Source organism: Panthera uncia (assembly GCF_023721935.1).
Source record: "Panthera uncia isolate 11264 chromosome B2 unlocalized genomic scaffold, Puncia_PCG_1.0 HiC_scaffold_24, whole genome shotgun sequence".
Taxonomy (NCBI): domain Eukaryota; kingdom Metazoa; phylum Chordata; class Mammalia; order Carnivora; family Felidae; genus Panthera; species Panthera uncia.
Genome location: NW_026057580.1, coordinates 98,507,663 through 98,526,907, shown reverse-complemented (window position 1 = coordinate 98,526,907; position 19,245 = coordinate 98,507,663). Strand labels below are relative to the sequence as shown.

The 19,245-nt window shown below is 38.4% G+C and overlaps 1 protein-coding gene across 4 annotated transcripts in view; it reads right to left on the bottom strand.

Annotated features, from left to right (window-relative positions):
- The window catches only part of UTRN (utrophin), a 408,075-nt gene that overhangs the window by 281,490 nt on the left and 107,340 nt on the right, over positions 1–19,245 (bottom strand). For all 4 annotated transcript variants that reach the window (XM_049653027.1, XM_049653026.1, XM_049653028.1 and 1 more), the window contains exons 14-20: positions 16,354–16,461; positions 15,892–16,071; positions 14,860–15,029; positions 10,932–11,055; positions 7,603–7,690; positions 1,846–2,087; positions 1,501–1,681 (exon numbers count right to left, since the gene is read on the bottom strand). In XM_049653027.1, coding sequence (XP_049508984.1) covers positions 1,501–1,681; positions 1,846–2,087; positions 7,603–7,690; positions 10,932–11,055; positions 14,860–15,029; positions 15,892–16,071; positions 16,354–16,461 — 1,093 coding nt within the window. The remainder of the gene's footprint in view (positions 1–1,500; positions 1,682–1,845; positions 2,088–7,602; positions 7,691–10,931; positions 11,056–14,859; positions 15,030–15,891; positions 16,072–16,353; positions 16,462–19,245) is intronic.

The window sequence follows — 19,245 nt, the reverse complement described above, 5'->3', positions numbered from 1 at the left end:
AATAAAATAAAATAAAATAAAATAAAATAAAATAAAATAAAATAAAAGCGTTAACATGGTAAGTTGTATTTTATGCCTATTTTACCACAACTAAAAACAAAAAATAGATTTAGAATTTTTTTTCAGTTTCAGGTCAGGAACTGTGTTGTATTCCATAATGTTAAACAGATATTTTAATGTACTGCTTTCTCAATTTACTGTTACAAAATATGCTTCTATTTTTGATAAGGATCAATATGAAGGCATGTTTTATACAGGATATTTTAAAAGCAATACTCTCAAACATTTATTTTACACTGTAGGTTAACTGAATTCAATGAACAAAAAGCATGGTGTCCAAATGCCTTTCCAGAAGAAAGACAGCATGACACATTTGCTTACCATGCACACATACAGATTCCTACAAGTCACTGCAAAATATATACTTGCCACAAGGCAGGGTATGGTTCAACATACAGCTTTTTAACATTCATTACCCATAACATTACATAATACAACACAATTCCTGACTTACACAATAGCTAAGGAGAAAAAACAGAACATATGAATGATGAGCTCTCAAAACACTTAACGGTTAACGTGCCAAAACCAGGTTTATTCCAAAAGTAAAAACTCTTTATAATTTTCAGCCTTTGAAAAAGAAACATGATTTCTTTTCAAAGAAGAGATGGTATTGCTAAAACCTGAACCACTTTGAGCAAAAAGAAGTAAGGGATCGTTCCTTTTAGCGCTACTAGTAATGATGTTAGCTGGCCTCCTTCAAGAAAAGGAAGGAAGAGCACCTTTCAAAACACTCTTTAAGAATCATTATATGTAGGGGCACCTGGGTGGCTCAGTCGGTTGAGCATCCGATTTTGGCTCGGGTCATGATCTCACAGTTGATGAGTTTGAGCCCTGCGTCAGGCTCTGTGCCGAGAGCCTGGAGCCTGCTTTGGATTCTGGGTCTCCCTCTCTCTCTGCCTCTCCCCCTCTCGTGCTCTGTCTCCGTCCCAAAAATAAAGATACACATTAAAAAAAAAAAGAAGAAGAAGAAGAATCATTATATGTAGAGCAAGTGAAAGCTGTTTGCACTTTTACAAACAAGTGTGAATCCAGGAAATACTCTGAATATACTTTAAGACCCAGAACAGTAGCAGGCACAGAGGAAAACAGAATGTGGCTAGTGTAAAACAAACACGTGTGCTCTTTGTGTGAATATGGGGAGTAATTTTTTTAATGTTTTATTTATTTCTGAGAGAGACAGAAAGAGAGAGAGAGCAAGAGCGTGAGTGGGGGAGGGGCAGAGAGAGAGGGACAGAGGATCCGAAGCAGGTTCTGGGCTGACTGCATCATGCCCAAGGAGGGGCTCAAACCCCAAACTGTGAGCTCATGATCTGAGCCAAAGTTGGATACTGAACCAACTGAATCACCCAGGCACCTGGGACTAATTTTTACATTAAGGCAAACTGAGAGAGAAGACAGTGGAGACATCTACTAAGAAAACCAAGAGAATGGGTTTACCGTTCTCTAGCTGCTGCTGACGATGCTCTAATTCCTGTTGCACAGCGTGGTAGTGGCTGAGAAAGGTATCAAAGCCCTGCTGGACAAAATCCAGGGTGGAGCGCTGAGACTTCAGGGCTGAGCAACCTGCACGCGCCTTTTCAATTTTGGGGTGGAGGTTGAGGAGATCTGTCAGTTCCCGCTACGGAAGAGAAAATAGGGTCACAGAAGTCACTGAAGATGAACATCCTCACAGAAAGTGAATCAGAGCGGCATTAACCTAATGTTCATGATACAAGCAGCATCTTTTTTAAATACAGGACTGGACATAGGATTCTTTCATGTTCTGGATGGTTATCTCTTTACCTGACAGGAGTCCTTCAAGCTCTGCAAGGACTGCTGGGGAGATTCTGAAAAGGGAGTGTGTTTTACCCACTCCTCTTTTGTCTTTACGGTCTTTTCGAGATCATCAAGCTGCTTAAAGTAAGCATTTATATCTTCCTGTAGCTGAATCTTTCTTGCCAGATCTTCCAAATGCTGAGATACATCCTTCCATTCTGAGAATACCTTCTCCAGAACGTTTTTTATTTCTTCATTAGGAATACCTTCTACGCGGACATAAAAAATAAGCAGACACTTCATATGTTAGTATAAAAATTGTTTTCAATTTGTTATAAACATTCTGACCTATTCAAAATAATGAGGCGATGTCACATATAAGATCATTCCTTTAAGTCCCTTTTAACATAACAACAAAATTACAATGATACCGTTAGAAATAACTATGTTTCAGGGGTGCCAGGGTGGCTCAGTTGGCTAAGCATCCAACTCTTAATTTCAGTTCAGGTCATGATATCGTGGTTTGGGAGATCAAGCCCCGTGTCGGGCTCTGCGCTCAGATTCTCTCTCCTCGACTCCTCCTGCTTACATTCTCATTCTCTCTCTCTCTCTCTCTCTCTCTCTCAAAATAAATAAACTTAATTTTGTTTCACTCCCTGACCAAAGCAGGAGACGGGAAGCTTGAAACAGCAGTTCAGGAGTGGTATTGCTGTCACAAGAGGCACATCAGTGGAGTTCTAGCCACTGCCTTTTATACAAAGTAGCTTCTCCAGTGAACCAGGGAAATACAATGAATTATGTGGACCGGTCAAGTTCTGACATGAGAAGGTAAACCCTCTGTCATCACAAAAAAGACAACTGGCTAAATAATCGAGGAGGGAGCTCAAGAGTATGGTTTGACCAAACCATAGTGTCCTAGAAACCGTAGAATGAACGGTGAGAAGCCCTACTGCAGGGAGCAACCTGGTGAGTGTAGGAAAATCGGGCCAGCAGCCAGGCCCGAGAGGCTTCAGTGGCCTACTGGGCATGCCCCACACAGACCAGCAAAGATCAGAATATCAAAGCAGTGGTACGATGATCTACTTTAACACATCAGAAAAACACCATTATGTTTATTACTGACATAATTTTAGCCCGTATTTTTGAGTGGTAAAGAATGTCCATAAAAATAATAGTTCTATGTAATAGTAAGTTTTATCACGGCCCTTCCCTTAACATAAAATGCATCAAATCATTGAAAATTACTAGGAAAAAAGATGGGAAATCTGCAAAGGAGTCTTCATCTCCTTAGGAGAGCATGCATGTTGAAAGAATGGGCTTAACTAACATCTTTATTATTTGAGTAGGAGGGGGAAAAAAACAATGGTGCTTTGTAAATATACACAATCAAAATCCAGGGTAATGAGAGCCCTAAGGAATAAAATGGCATGTAAAACAAAAGGTCACTTACGAGCTACAGAGGATGCAATTTTAAAAATCCTACAATACACTGTACCCACAGAAAATCAGAAATGCAAACATGACGGGACATAATTTGAATATATCAACCATGTCGGCTGTTAAAGTTCACTGGCCAGGATCACACAGGTAATAGAATATTAGACCCTGGCAAATCATTCACACCATAGTCCAAGTTCATTTGTCTCTATTAACAGGGTTATAAACAAAACAAATCACCATTTTCCTGACAAACTCTCTGAGCAATGGAGAGCCAGGCTCTGCTTCTATGAGGTCATTTCTATTCTAGGGGGGCAAAGTAATAACATCAGCCACTTCATTTTCATGTCACAGCAGTTTATGCTAAACGAGAAAGGAGATTAAGCTGGTAAAATTTTTGAGATGGAAAATTATCCCTTCTCATCTGAAAACAGGTAGGAGGTAATTATTCACTGACAATATATTACAATTCACCCATTTTGCCCCTTCAAACCATTTCTCAAAATTTAAATCTCCTCTCCTCTAAGCTGGAGATATTGCAGGTTGGACAGATATCAGGTAATAATTAAAGCACAATTTGCACATCAAGTAAGGAAAACTACACATTGCTTTTCAAAAGAATTCTTTTAAGTTTATTTTGGGAAAGAGAAAAGCACACGCATGAAGGAGGAGGAGGAGCAGAGAGAGAAGGAGAGAGAGAATCCCAAGCAGGCTCTGAGCTGACAGGCTCAACGCAGGGCTTGAGCTCATGAGCCATGAGATCGTGACCTGAACTGAAACCAAGAGTCAGACACTTGACCGACTGAGCCATCTGGTGTCCCAATAATTGTCTTTTTTAAATGTTTGTTTGTTTATTTTAAGAGAGAGCACACTTGTGTGTGCGTGCACATGAGCAGGAGAGGGGCAGAGACACAGAGAGAGAAACAGAGAGAATCCCAAGCAGGCTCCATGCGAGATCATGACCTGAGCTAATATGAAGAGTTGAATACTTAACCGGTAGAGCCATCCAGGTGCCTCTAAAATAATTGTCTTTTAAAATAACTGTTTTGCTCCCAGAGATCCTGATTTATACATTTTCTATTTCTATAGAACATCCAACTCTTAAATGACTATTCAAAAGCCCAAATCAACAGACCATCATTTTACTAGTTACCTAAAAGGAATAAAATATAACATATCCATGGCACTTACTCTTACTTGACTTTACACCTTTCCATCTATCACTATTGGAATCAAGAGAAATTTTACAAAACCTAGGACCACCATCAAATTCCACAGGCTAGTCATAATATACGTCATCATAAAGCCATATCATCCAGTGCCCAGCTACTCTATTTTATTAGTTGACAATCTCTAGGAAAAAGATAAGCTGAATCAAGAAAAACAATTATAATAGCCATGAAAGTTAAATAAAATATATTATTTCCTTTTTTAAAAACATTTTTATGCTATATAAGGTACCACAAAACATAATTCAAATGCACAAGGCATATAAGTCCCATCAAACTTCACTGTGGTGGGACTTTCGATGGAACTATTTTGAAGAAATCAATGACATGATTATTAGAACATCTGTTTTACCAAAGGCTTTTTTCTTTTTTTTTTCTTTTTTTTTCCCCTAAAGACTTGTTTTCTAATGGGCTGAATCATTAATCTACATGCTTACATAGGCAGACTCTAGTCAAATTACACTCTGTGAAAAATTTCCTCTGTGTTAATTATCCATACTCTAGGACTTATTTCAAATGTCTTGGGGAAAAGGGAGGGACAGCAAGAAGCACCCAATTGTGCTTTCATTTCTGCTCAACATTTCTGCTTTATAAGAGCAGTAGAATTAATAGCACTAAAACCACATGGAGAGAAGTAATATACGATACTATAAAATTAGAATAACAGATAAAATGGTAGATAGTGGGGGAGATTTTGAAAAAATCACTTTTATCTCAGTAACACAATGTACACACTGCTCAAAAAGCAAGAAAGTAAACCCAGAACATAAGTGCCCTATTCAGACCAACACCCCCAGTGCCCAGCTTCCCACCCCATCCTAAATATGTCTTTTGAAATAAATAAAATTAGGATCCTGTAATGAATGCATTTCCAGTCCTACTAAATGCTCCAAAAATAAAATGGTCATGTGAAATATAAAGGGTTTCCCATGAAATTCAACAAGTCTACATTACGTCACAAAATTCATTCCTTTCCAAAGCCACAGATGATATAGCCCCCATACTGCACTTGATACTTTGCAAGTAGAACTTTGACATGATCTCCGTTTCCAGAGTATATATCTCAGTACATATCTATTCACAGTAAGAGTGCACGTGACAGAAGCTGAACTCTGCTAGTGAGTGCCTCACATTCTGGGCAAGAAAGCAAAGAAATAAAAGGGTTACATGAGTCACCCAAGGACACAAAACTAGGAGAGGGCAGGAGACCCAGAGGTCTCCTATTTCCCAATTTGCTGTTATTCTCACTGGAACATAACACCTCTCACCAACTCCTCCCCTAGGCAGTCTTCTCCACCGGCCTTATGAATCCTCACATAGAGCCTAAAAGCTGACGCAGAAATGAGGGTAAATTCAGTACCCAGACTCATGAAAGCACCCCACACTCATACCAGACAAAGTCTGGTTCCCAAACTACAATATTAATGCAGAAGTGAAGAACCTACAATTGTAACAGACATAAATTCAACACACAATTTATTATAATTATTCAATCAGCACCTCAGGGGAAATTATGGTCTCTCTGTACCTGTAGGTTTCTTCAAGTAAATATCTGCAAGAGTAATCTCCATGTGGGGTCCTCTCACCCAGGGTAATTAAGACACTGAGCTAAGTGGATTTTGAATGAAAACACCATTTTTGAATAAATTTTGCTTTATTTATATTTAAAGAAAAAAATAAATTAAGCTGTACTAATACCTATGGATAGACAGTGTTATATTTGCAGAATTTTCCAATAAATGGACATATATTAGACATACGGATAGTTTTGTATATAAATGTGTGTATGTCTACATGTCCCCAGTGTGTGTGTGTGGGTGTGGGTGTGTGGGTGTGGGTGTGTGTGTGTGTGTGTGTATATATATATATATCATTATATATATCATTAAATGACATTTTTTTAATGCAGAGACAAAAATAATCTAAAGTTTTAAAAAATCTGATTTTCAGGGGGTATGGAAAGCTGACTGATTCATAAGGAACATGAGGGAACTTTCTGGAGAGATGGAAATTTTCCATATATTGTTTCATGGGTATAGGCTTTTCAAAACAGCCCAGTGAAGTTTCATGTATTTCAAGGTAACTAAATTTTACTTTAAAAAAACTATAAACAATAACAATAATAACAAGGAGTGAGGAATGAGTAGGGGTATAGATAATTCAAGAATGGCAGAATATCATTAATTACTGAAACTAGGTAATCAGTATAAGGAGGTTCATCACTCTGCATTGTATATATTTACATTTTCCAGAATAAAAAGTTAAAAACTAAAAAGATTGACAACTACTACACTGAAGATTCTGGTCAAACTAGTATTCCTGATTCTGCCTTGGGCGTCTGTGGCTTTTGTCAAAGAGCTCTGATATAATAAATATTCACTGAATGTTGGTCATTATTTAATATAAAAAAAAAAAAAAAAAAAAAGAGAGAGCTCTGCAGCAGACCTCCAAAGCATTTACTATCACTAGAATATGGAATAGGATTTACAGGAGAGGTCTCTCAAAGCTAAACCAAAGGAAGAATCATATGCAAAGTGGATATCAAAACTATTCATCTTTACATTCCCCAGAGTCACTGAGGGCTAATGGCAAGGGAAAAAAAAAGTTTCTAAATACAGGTAAAAATTTCCAAGACAAGCAACTCCTTCTCAAATTTAACTATAAAATGTTACCTGCAATAAATTAAGATTAATTTGAACGTGATCAAAAACCAAATGACCTTAATGAACTGACCTTACTGTAACTTCATTTCCCAAAGATTTCCAACATAAAATTTTCTTTTGCCACCCCCTCTCCAAAAAAAGGTCCCAATATATAATGTCAAAGGAGGAGATTTTAAATTTTTCTACATCAGTGGATTTCAACCATTCTGCTAAGATATCAGAGCTTTAGGTTGTCTGACTCTACAGAAAAGCAGAACAACTTCACTTTTCTGTTTTGTCATCAGCTTCAGCACAGGACTTCATGTGAAAAAAGATTCTGCTGCTTAAAGCTTAAAAAAAAAAATTGAAAACCACTTTTCTAGAAAAAAAAAGTGTTAAATATATAATTTGTCAAACTGTAAATATTATTCAGTGCTACCACCTAAAACACATTTTTAAAAAATCAAGGGTCTCACCTTTTCCCATTTGCTCCAAAAGGATTTGTCCAGTTTGGTTTAATTCATTCAGTCTGGGGCTTCTTTCTGTCTGTTCTTTTTCTAATGCCTGGAAATAAAATTCCAATATAAGAATACTGCAAACTTTCTTCTCAATATAATGTGCATGCTATTGTAACTTTCATGTTTCGTGTCCCTCCCACATTCTCTTTCAGTGTTATAGTCAAAGTTGAGGTAGGAGAAACTATAAGACAAAACTATGTAATTCCAGGCTGCCACACAGAATTCCAAAGCTGATTTAAATTTCAAAAGGCAAATCCAAACAAATAATATAAACCTTTGGTTGATTTTATAAGAAAAAAGTTGCACATTATAATTATGAGTTCCTATCAAAAGAAAATAATTAAAATTAGTGTTTTAGATCCAGGATATCTATTCACATACATATAACCTCAGTGTCTATGCCACACAATAAAAATAACTGAGTCAAATGAACTGAATATTCTATGACAGAGACACTGAACAAAAATTAATCAACAAGAAAAACAGAAATATTTTGAGCCTCACTATTGTCTGATCTTGTAATAAGTTTAGACTCTAACGTAAATTTCAACCACAGCATAATTCATACATAAATTTTAAACTATAACAATATGCTTTGGAACCCAAACTGAAGCATTTTGTTCCTCATGTTTGAAGAATGGCTCTTAATTTTAATATTTATGTCTCTATAGTTTGATATTCTCAATGCCCCTATATGTCAGAGACAGGGAGGACAAAATCTTTCCAAAACTAGTAAGAAAGGTTTGAACAAAATCAGGAAGACACACACACACACACACACACACACACACACACACACACACAGGTATATGGATAAACAGTCAGTATTTGAAATTTCTCCCACTCCTCAATTCGCAACTGAGAAAATTAACTACTCAAATAGCGCCCCTAATAACACAATCAAAACTTCTAGGCAACCCATATTATTTCAACCAGACAAACCAGAGAAGAGTCCTACTTCTAATTTCTACACATAGAGGCTCTGTCAAATAAACTATCCTACTTTGCTCTGCATAACTTTAATGGGACTAAGTAAAACAACCATGTTACAAAGATAAAGAAATAACAAGAGATTCAAAGAAACACCACTTATTTTTATTGAAGTATCAATGCAAAAACTCACCATCATACTGGAGAAGAATTACTACCTGTTCCATACAGATTGATTTTTTGCTACTTTCTATGGTGATGACAGATTGAACTAGGGATTCTCCACCCAGGTATACATCAGTTGGAGCAAGCTATTCCTTTACTCTAACACAATTAAGCTGATCTTGCCCCAGTTTGCAAGGAAAATTAGAGATAAAAGTGATGGTTAAGTTTTCTTCATTTCACATTTTTCAAAACCCTTTTGGCATCTATAACTACTTGTCTAAAAAAACAAAAAAAATAAACTTATTAAAAGAAAATATAGGAGCCGCCAATCATCCCTTATAGCAACAAACAATTTCTATAGTAACAATTTCTAAAAGTGAAATTGTTTCTAGATCATAGAATGGAAGTTAACTTATTAATATTTTCTGGAACTTGGTTCATAAAGATCACTCTCACTTCCAAATTCTCTGCCATTTCAGTGCCCTTGAGAATTGGGTTGTTCAATGCTCCTTAATATCTTCTACCGGTCTTTCAGAACTATAAGAAGCATATGAAATGATGGCACACAGCTCTCCTTTCCGGCCCTCCCAACTCCCTGGGTAGAGGGCTCAGATAATGGTGCTTCTAGGGTAACAACCTTCCACATTCCTCTGTCAAAGCAACATGGAAGTCAAAAGATGAATCACTTAACTCTTCCTAATGAGGCTAAAGGAGGCTTACTGGAGTAGAGGGCTTTTCAGCCACACAGCATAAAGGCTGAATAAGGGCCATTCTGCACAAGGAAAACAGCACGTGGTAAAGACAGGGAAGTGAGAAAAGAGCAGGATTCAGGAGTGGGGAAGCTCAGGATGTATGTAGGAGACTAGTAGGAGCTGAGGCTGGACTCATAGGGGAAACAGCACCACCTGGAAGGCCCTTGCATGCTGGGGCGCTAAGGATTTAGAGTTTGTCCCCATTGCAACGGGAAGCCATTAGTTAATTGCAAGCATAGGAGCTGCCTGATCAGATGTCTATTTTAGAATGATCACTGGTCACAGAAGCCAAAGGCCGTGAGAATAGAAGAAGGAAGGGTAAATAGCAGCAAACGCTACAGAGGCAGCGGATGAGATGAGAAAACAAATCCATCTTTTGGATTTAGAAACCAACAGTCAATGGTGACCTCTAAATAAGAGCAGTTACAATGCAATGATAAGACAGAAGTCAGTCTTAACTTCTCATCCAAACACAAAATGTCAACCAGGGTCTGACTCCAAACCACCTCTCCAACCTTAACTCTCTAACTACTTTTACACACACACCTAGCACTAAACAGAACAAAAAAGAAACTATCACAACACAACTTGTCTACCTCCCCACCTCTGCTCAGGGGCGCCCCCTGCCTGCTGTGCCCTTCACGCCCAGCCCCAAGCAAGCTCCATGTGGTTCTGGCGTGGTGCTACCTCACCCCTGGACTTCCCCGAGTACACACACAGATGCAATCCTGGCCTCCTCTCAACTCCCATGGTACTACCACCTCCTAGCTTATACCACTGATATTTATACACGTCTTGTTTTGGAAATGTTCTCCAAACTCTTCACAGACAAACTCCATTGCCAGTGTAGACGGCACTACAGACTTTCTCTAGGTGTCCAACTCCTTCGTGAAAGGCTTTCACACACTTAATGAGCACCAAAGACATAAGTCACTACAATCTCCTGGCACAATTTACAGTCACACAGAAGGAACAAAGTAGCGGAGCTAACATCCCATACATTTTAACGGTATTTATTTCTTTTTAATGTGTCTCTTCTGTAATGAAATTATATCGGAAGGAATTGTGAGATTTGAAATCATCTGTTGCATTCAGCGAGCAAAATATCTTCAGCATACCAAAGTCAGAAAGTATTAGGGACTAAAGTAGATCTAATCGAAGTAAAAAATAATACTAATAACTAAACCACCTTAGAAAATGTTTTTCCCTGCACGTCTCAGAGGTTAAGAAAAAGGGGGCAAAAAAATTCCTCCTCCACACAGGGGTCTGAATGCCAGCCAGCTTGATGGATTAAAAATTTACTACAATGTCCTAAAAGCTACCTTATGGCTACATTTATTTTACAGGAAGCCTCTGGATCCCATCACACTTTTATGTCAACAGCAAATCTAACCTGATGTAATATTTTATTCACTAGGATGTTTTTGTTTAATGTTTTACCTTCAACTTCTTTTTCACTTCTGAAGTCTCTTGCATCTTCTTATACCCTTTTATCTCTGCGGCCTGAATGGCAGTCTTTGATTTCAAAATGCAGCTCAACAGCTCAGCACTTACAGCGTCAAACCTGATTTAAGATTCAGATGTTACTATTGGTCATTCCTATCCTTCGGTAGTTTCACTTGGCTCAAGACAGAGCAATCAAAAGACCCCTCGGGCATGTGTTTTAAATATTCCTCAAAAAAAAAAAAAAAAGGCAACACAGACACCTAGTAACCATACAAAATAAAACCACACACTTATAATTAAAAGTTTGAAAAGAGAAATAATATTGTAAAGTTAATAAATAATTTTTTAAATAATTAATGTTTAAGCTTTGTAAAAAATACTTAGATTTTTACAAACTCCTGTAGATGATGAAAAACAGATTTGATTAGAAAATAACAGAAAGAAAAAAAAAAGATACAGATATTCTTAAAGTTAATGCCTTCTTTCATTTAAAGTAATTATTGAGCCCAGTATATGCCAGGCGCTGGACTGGGCTCTTGCTATGAAGGTAAATCAGACGCAATCCCAGCCCTCACAGAGCTTCCAGTCTGGGACAGGCAATGGAAAGTAGCAGGCAATCACCAGAGAACTTGCCAGATGCTGATTCCAGGAATTCACAGTTATGGCTCCTAATTTAGTCAGGGGAGGTGGCGGGGTGGGGCGGGGGAGGTGGCAGGGGAGGGGGTGGATGCCTTCCTGGAGCACAACGGCAATACGGCACCTAGTAAATGTTTTCATTGCAAAGGGAGAACAAAGAAAGGGAGGACCACACTGTGCAAACAGCAAGTGATTAGGCGTGACTGGAAAAGTGAGTACTAGGCAGGGAAGGACAAGGGCAGACAACCACACCCACCTGCAGGGTAGATTAAGGAGTCTGGGCTCAACCAAAGGGCAAGGGAGAGCCCGTGAAGGGTTGAAAGCACAGGATTGACATGACTGGATTTACCTTCTAGTGTCCACTGAGGAGAAAGAATAAAGGGTGGCAAGACCAGAGAAAAACAGGCCGAGGTAGCACCCTGAGCCAGAACTGAGATGTGATGGTGGGAAAGAAAAAGAGTGGACAAAGCTGAAGAGGCCTGTGGGAACCACAGCAAGGAAAAATGAGAGGAGAAACAGTCACTGACTGTCAGCCATGTACCTGGCCCTTTTCAAAGTGTTCTGTGTGTCTTATTAAGTGATCCTCACCACAACCCTGAGACACCTATACTATTATTATCCCTTTTAATGATGAAGAAATTGAGCCCGGGGAGGTTTTAAACAACTGCCCCAGGGCCACAAAGCTACTGCCGGTAGAGCTCTGGTTCAAACCAGATAGTCTGTCCTCCTCACCAGCACTCTACCCACAGAGCTTCTCAAAAGAACTTCTGGGTATTTTTAGGTACTTTAGGGTAAGCACGGGTTGTCTGTTTCTTCTTGGGAAACAGCTTAAAGTGTTTCTGGCGAGTTGTGAATATTTGGTTTTTCATCAAGATCAATTTTCGCTGTAACTTGTAAAGGGATTTTGTGACACTGTAGATAAATACCCAATGGTTGAGGTGTCCCTCAAACAGTGGTACTTTCATTCTGTCATCTTAACAGCAGGCTTCTATTTAATCTTTCAGAGAAGAGGAACACCATCCCCAAATCACACATATAAAAGGACCTTGGGGACTTAGACCATTTCTGCCCTTAATATAAACAAGGGTGATGTGAACGCCACAAGGTAGCAATGGTTTCAGGCCATGTCAACAGAGATCTAGATTATAGGAAATGATCACCCCTCCAGACCTTGAGCAGGCTAAACCAGCCAGCCACCAGCAGCACCAAGAAAAAAGAAGAGGAAATAAACTGCCATTTCTGAAGCATGTATTATAAACGATACTAAGCTCCTATCTGCTCAGAGAGCCCATTTTAAGACAAGCGAACAGTGGAAGTTTCTACAGCAGACTGAAGGTATTAAAGGGTCTGGAAACCCTGTCACACTAGGAATGGATTGAAGATCCTCTACACCGAAGGCCAGCAGAAATGAGAATATGAAACTCCCTGCAATACTAAGGAGGTTCCATACTGAAGGCTGGTGCCGCTCTATGGCACCCCAGGCAGCAGAACTAGCAAATACAGGGAGACATGGAGGGGGCGGACTTGGGCTGGGCATAAAAATAACCTTTCTAACAATGAGATCTCACTGCCTCCTATCATAATGAACCGGATGTACACAAGCTTCTCTGTGTCCAGGAGTTAACTGAAGGGATTTCTGCACCAATCAAACCACAGACTGGAAGCCTATGGTCCTCACAGCTGGCTGCTCAACTAACAGACATTCCCCTCCCCACACTTTTCTCTGCTGTCCAAGTCCCCCAGAATGCAATGACAGGAGACCAAAATGGCCAGACGGTCTCAACCTCCCATGCACCCATGGCAGGGAAGTGACTGTATCCTGGCCACTGAGACTCCAACTATGCAAATCTCCAAAGTGCGGGGGAAGTTAGCTGATGTCTTCCAGGCAAGGTCTTTCTCCCCGATTTAAAAAAAGAAAAAAAGATAAATAAGGAAAAACTGGCGTTCCCGCATACAAATCGGGTTATACAAGGATGTTATGCCCAGTGCTACAGCAGGATCTTGGGACCAGAGAGGACAAGCCTGATGGTGAAAGTCCTGCTTCTGGACTTCTTGTGAGATAATCAATGACCTCATTGTTTGGGTCACTTTTGGTACAGTATTCTGTTTCCCGCAGCAGAATACACTCCGCACAACACGACCATGTTTAAGATTTTATAGTAATGCACCCTTAGTCTTTTATAACCTTTCTTCCTTCCAAATGCACAAAGCCAGCACTGGAGAGGCACAGTGCCAGATCTACCTGACAGAAACTAGACACGCAGGAAACAAAAGATCTATGGCACTATTAACATCAGAAGCATCTTCCTCCTGTGCTGCCTCGGCTCCAGAAGCAAAGGTTTCACAGCTGCTGCCTGCACCTTGGAGGTACTCTGGCTCCACAGGGAGATGCTGGTAAGAGGCAGAGAAACACAGCCTTATTACCAAGATGAAAATCATCTGGTAAAACTGGAATCCCACTTCATCTGCAGAAGCTATACTGGGGAAACCATATCATTTTTATTCTGGCCCAAAATAATTGCCCATTTACCCAAGCACTCGGATCCTCCTATAAAAGGGAGAGAATAAAAGGGCTGATTTAAGGATCAGCTGCTACAGGGTATCTGAGGTACATTACCCGGCTGTCACACAGCGCAGCTTAACAGAGTATCTGACATTAGTAAATGCTCACTACATATTAGCTGCGATTAGTCCTTTTCTAAAATTCCTGAGTTTCCTTTGAATCAGTAAGACAAACAAAAAAAATTATGTCAAAGATGGATCCTTAAGGCAAACATAAAGAATCTGTTAATGAATCTGACAAAGGAATTAACAAAAAAAGAAAGAAAATGTGAAAAAAGAGTGAGGGGGGGAAAGGAAGAAAAAGGGGACGACAAAGGAATGACTTCCCTGAATGAAGTATTGCTGAATGTGAAGAGTAAGGAGTGGCATAAAGAATAAGGAGATCTTTCTGAAGCAAACCTGAGTTCTCAGAGTGTGGTGAAAGAAAGAATAAATGAAGAATCATGGACAGTCAGATCCTCCCTAGGTAGATGATGGAAAGGAAGAAGGAAGGGTTCTGTCACACGGTTTTCCAGACTGAACACAGGATAAATAAAATCACCAGAGACCATTTAGACGCTTAGCCAGTGGGAAGGAGAACATTCGAAGGCTGCGGGGGCAGTGAGTGGTTTAGCAGTTGAATTTCCATCACAATAATTACATCTAAATTTGCATATGATTAGTAATTAGTACAAATACATTATGTGTGGTACTGTGTTTAGAAAATGTCTCTATCTGTTCTCACTTTTTCTTAGCTTCCAAATCCACAGGAATCTGTCTCTTCTTTGGGGGAGGAGGAGGAGGCAGTTCTTGCTTAGACCTTTTTGTAGTTACTTGTTCTCTTACGCGAACAGTCTCCAAAAGATCCTTCTGAGGAATCTGGGACATCCCCAGCTTTGCTACAGCCTGAGTCACCTGAAGTATAAATCAGCCAAATGTTTTAACGTTTTGTCACAGCTTTATTGAGATATAATTCACATGCCATAACATTCTCCTTTGAAAATACACAGTTTCAGTGGTTATCAGTATATTCAGTGTTATGCAGCCATCCCCACTCTGTACTTGCAAAAGAGGTTTATTGGCCCCAAAAGAAACCCCGTACCTATTAATAAATAGTCCATCACTCCCCCATCCTCCTCTCCCCATCCCCATCATCCCCATCCTCCTCTCCCCGAGGCCCTAGCGACTACTAATCTACTTATTATCTCTCTGGATTTGCCTATTTTTGATAGTTCATACAGATAGAATTACAGTGCATTTAATCTCGTGACTGGCTTCTCGTAGTTAGCACAATGTTTTCAAGGTTCATTCATACTGTCAGTATATCATGGAATGGACAGGCCACATTTGTTTATCCATCTACCTACTGATGGAACATTTGGGCTGTTTCACTTTTGCACTGTTATAAATAATACCACTATGAACATCCAAGTACAAACCACAGTTGCATTTTCAATCAATTCACTAATATATTTTTTAAATTAATAAGATTATTTAAAATTTAAAGATGATTTAATGGATTCGTGTCTAAGTGTTATCAGTTATTAAGAGAAATTACTGGGTATTAGTAAGTTTTTCAACAATCTATTAAAATTGACTTCAGAAAAGGAAAGATTTTTTACATGTCAATTTCTCAATTTTTCAGTAAGCCAGGTATAAGGAACCTACTTTTAGTTTGCAGCTTACCTATTATTACTTTATTTCATAAAAACTAAAACTAACCTGAACATTTAACTTCTATTTCATCGTACAACATATAATCCAAAGCAAAAGGTACCTGGTTGGAGGAATCTTCTAGTCTCTGAACCAAAGAATCCCATCTCTGAGTTAGTTCCTCTGAGTCACTGTTGATCTTCTTAGATGCCTTGGGATTATCAAGTAATTGACTCACATCCTGACCAATCTCACTCAGCTGATCCAAGGCCTGACGTTTCATTTCCATGTCTTCTTTCAAAATCTAATATTTCAAATATTTTATTAGATGACTCCCTCTTAAAAGGACTCTATAGTCCTGCTCCACAAGCAGGAAATGTAAACATGTATTTTATAGCAAAATTTACTTGCTACACAGTTCACTAATGCTAAAACATAAGATTCCTGGTTCTAGATAATTATATGGCAGCATTCTAGTGTTGGTTAATGACTCATAATCTGTATTCACTAAATTGCATGAACCATTGATAGAAACAATAAAATATCACAGGCTTACAAGACAGATGCTGACATTGACACCACTTACAGCCAGTCGTCGAATGCTGACACTTAGTTCCTTTTGGTCTTTGAAGTTGCTCGTCTGGACTTTATTTAAAGCCTCTTCTTTTTCAGTTAGCCAAGCTTTCAACAAGCACTACATGTAATAACAAAAGTTAGAAATATATTTGGAGAATCATTTGGTCATTCAATTCAATCAAGTTCCCAAATCTCTAACGTTTATGCTGGTAGGGGCTTCACTCTTACTTAGGGTAGGAAGGACTTCAAACACCCAAGCTCAAGGTATGAATGGCCTAATATCTTTCTTTAAGATATTATCCTTCTCAGATTTGCAACAGATCAAGCTGACATTAGCCCCACACATGGGTAATTAAACTAATTCTCAGGGACGTACGTGGAACTAAAAGGCTAAATCCAACTATGCAAATCTCCAAGAGAATCACAGTATAACTCTCCAGAAGCAGGAAGACTCCTGGAATTGTCCTTTCCCAGCCCTTCATTTTAGGAAGGAAAGAGAGATAAGTCATTATGTGTCCAAGATCACTTGGCTAGTTAACAAGGGAATCAAATCAAAGACCCACACCCTAAAACTAATGGTTTTTCCACTGCATCATTCAAGAAAACCATACTAATGTTCCAGGTAATGTTCCAGGTATATATATATATATATACACACGTATATATAAATGAATGATAGCTTATTTTGTATTTATAATATATAAATATATAATATATGTATAATATTTATATTATTAAATATAATGTTATATAACATGTCTGCACTATATTTTAATTTGGTAATTAAATACACACACACACACACACACACACACACACACAAAATGTCATGGCGATTGCAAAGAAGAAGAGATGGGTTCCAGGTTGGGGAGAGTGGGGGAAGGAGAGGGAGTTAATAGATTACTTCATTTCAAAAATGAAACAACTGGTAAGAAGACATTCCACAGCAGATACCACACCTTAAACAACAAAAGACAGGCTAGAAAATAAATGAAATACACTCACTCTTTCAAAAACATGAAAAAAAAAACAACACAAACTATGAGGAATCTACAATCTGCAATGCATTGGGAACAGAACCCTGAAGAAGAACCAGCACTACTCATGTGGCACTGACATCCTAAGAATGGGCTATGAGCTGAGAACTCAGCATCTGAACCTCGGTACACAGAAGGACAGAGGGAAAATCAAAGTTGGAAAGGTAGGTTGGAACCCCTTACAGAATATCCTACACGCCACACTTGAAATTGGCCTATCCTGGAGAAGTTTGGAATTCTCAGATCCCATTTCTAACTACCTTAAAGCCTCTGCAACCAAGCGAATGATAGTCCCTTGAAAGATTTTGTAATTCAGATTAAGTTTATTTGGTCTCATTCCATGCAAAAGCAAATCATGGATATATTAAGCACCATCGTTGGCTCCAGTTCTACATCTTAACACGATTCCTCCAACCCTAACACTAGCAGAAAGCCATTCAAAGGTTAGTTTTAAATCTACACTAATACAAGTGGCCAAAATACTAGTCACTCTCTATTTTTAAAATATTTTTAATTGCCAAATTAAATTACTTCCAAATTTTAAATTACTCAGTAGAAGAGTAACGCAAAGGTCTTCTAATGATCAGTGTCTTCTCCTGTCACTACTGGAGTAAAATATAACTATTCTATGTGACTCCTTTTCCTGAATACGGGGGTCCAAGTAAATGTAAATATTTTTTTTTTATTAAAAAAATTTTTTTTAACGTTTTTATTTATTTTTGAGACAGAGAGAGACAGAGCATGAAGGGGGGAGGGGCAGAGAGAGAAGGAGACACAGAATTGGAAGCAGGCTCCAGGCTCTGAGCCATCAGCCCAGAGCCTGACGCGGGGCTCGAACTCACGGACCGCGAGATCGTGACCTGAGCTGAAGTCGGACGCCTAACCAACTGCGCCACCCAGGCGCCCCTAAATGTAAATATTTATAAAGTGAAATGTAAATATTTCAGAAGTCAGAATAAGATCCATCATAGAATTCTTAATAAGAAAATTCTGGCCAAAGATTGGGGGCAGGAGGTAGTGATTAACAATTTACACGGGGACAAATTTTGCAACCTACTTTTTAAGATGTTCTCTCGGTCACCATATTTAGTAAACCACAAAACATCACACGCTTGTTTTTATTCCTTGAAAAGAATATAGTTGCTTTTTGTGGATGGAAATGAAATGCATTTAAAAGAATCTAAATGGACACTGAGATGTGGGAATAAAGTATCTGCTTATTTTCGAAAACCACAAATGTTTGACATTTTGGGAGAAAAGTTTTGCTTATTTGTATTCTGTTTTGATTGTTGTTCTTCTGGAAGGATGGAAGGTGGGCCAAGGGCCACCACTCTGACTGAAAACTTAAAGAGGCAGCTTTGTGCCAAAATTTCATTGGCTGCTGCAATCCGTATTGGAAAAAAAATAGTATTAACCCAGTATTAAATTAATGGTATCGCTAAATAATCTTTTCTTGTTAATTTCAGTAGTTATTCTGGTTGAAATCAAGAAAAATTGTTGTGATTTAAAATTCACAAAGCAGTGAGTGGATTCATTTATTCATTATTTACTGAGCTAAAAATGCTAGGCCTTGTGTTGATACAAGTTCAAACACAATACCCAACAGAAATAGAAAGAAAAATCATAATCGTGAACGTAGAATGTCTAAATACTAACATTCTAAATAATGAACACATCAAATTAAGTGTTACTACAATAAAGTCATAAGATTTCTATGAATAAGCTACATGATCAGTTATAAAATACATAGAAATCTGATTTTTAAAATAATAAAAATTATTTGTGTATTCGCCTTTCAAAGTAAAGTAAACAAGTTTATTGTAATGCCATAATTAAAGATAGGTTACTTTTCGCCATCTGTCTTG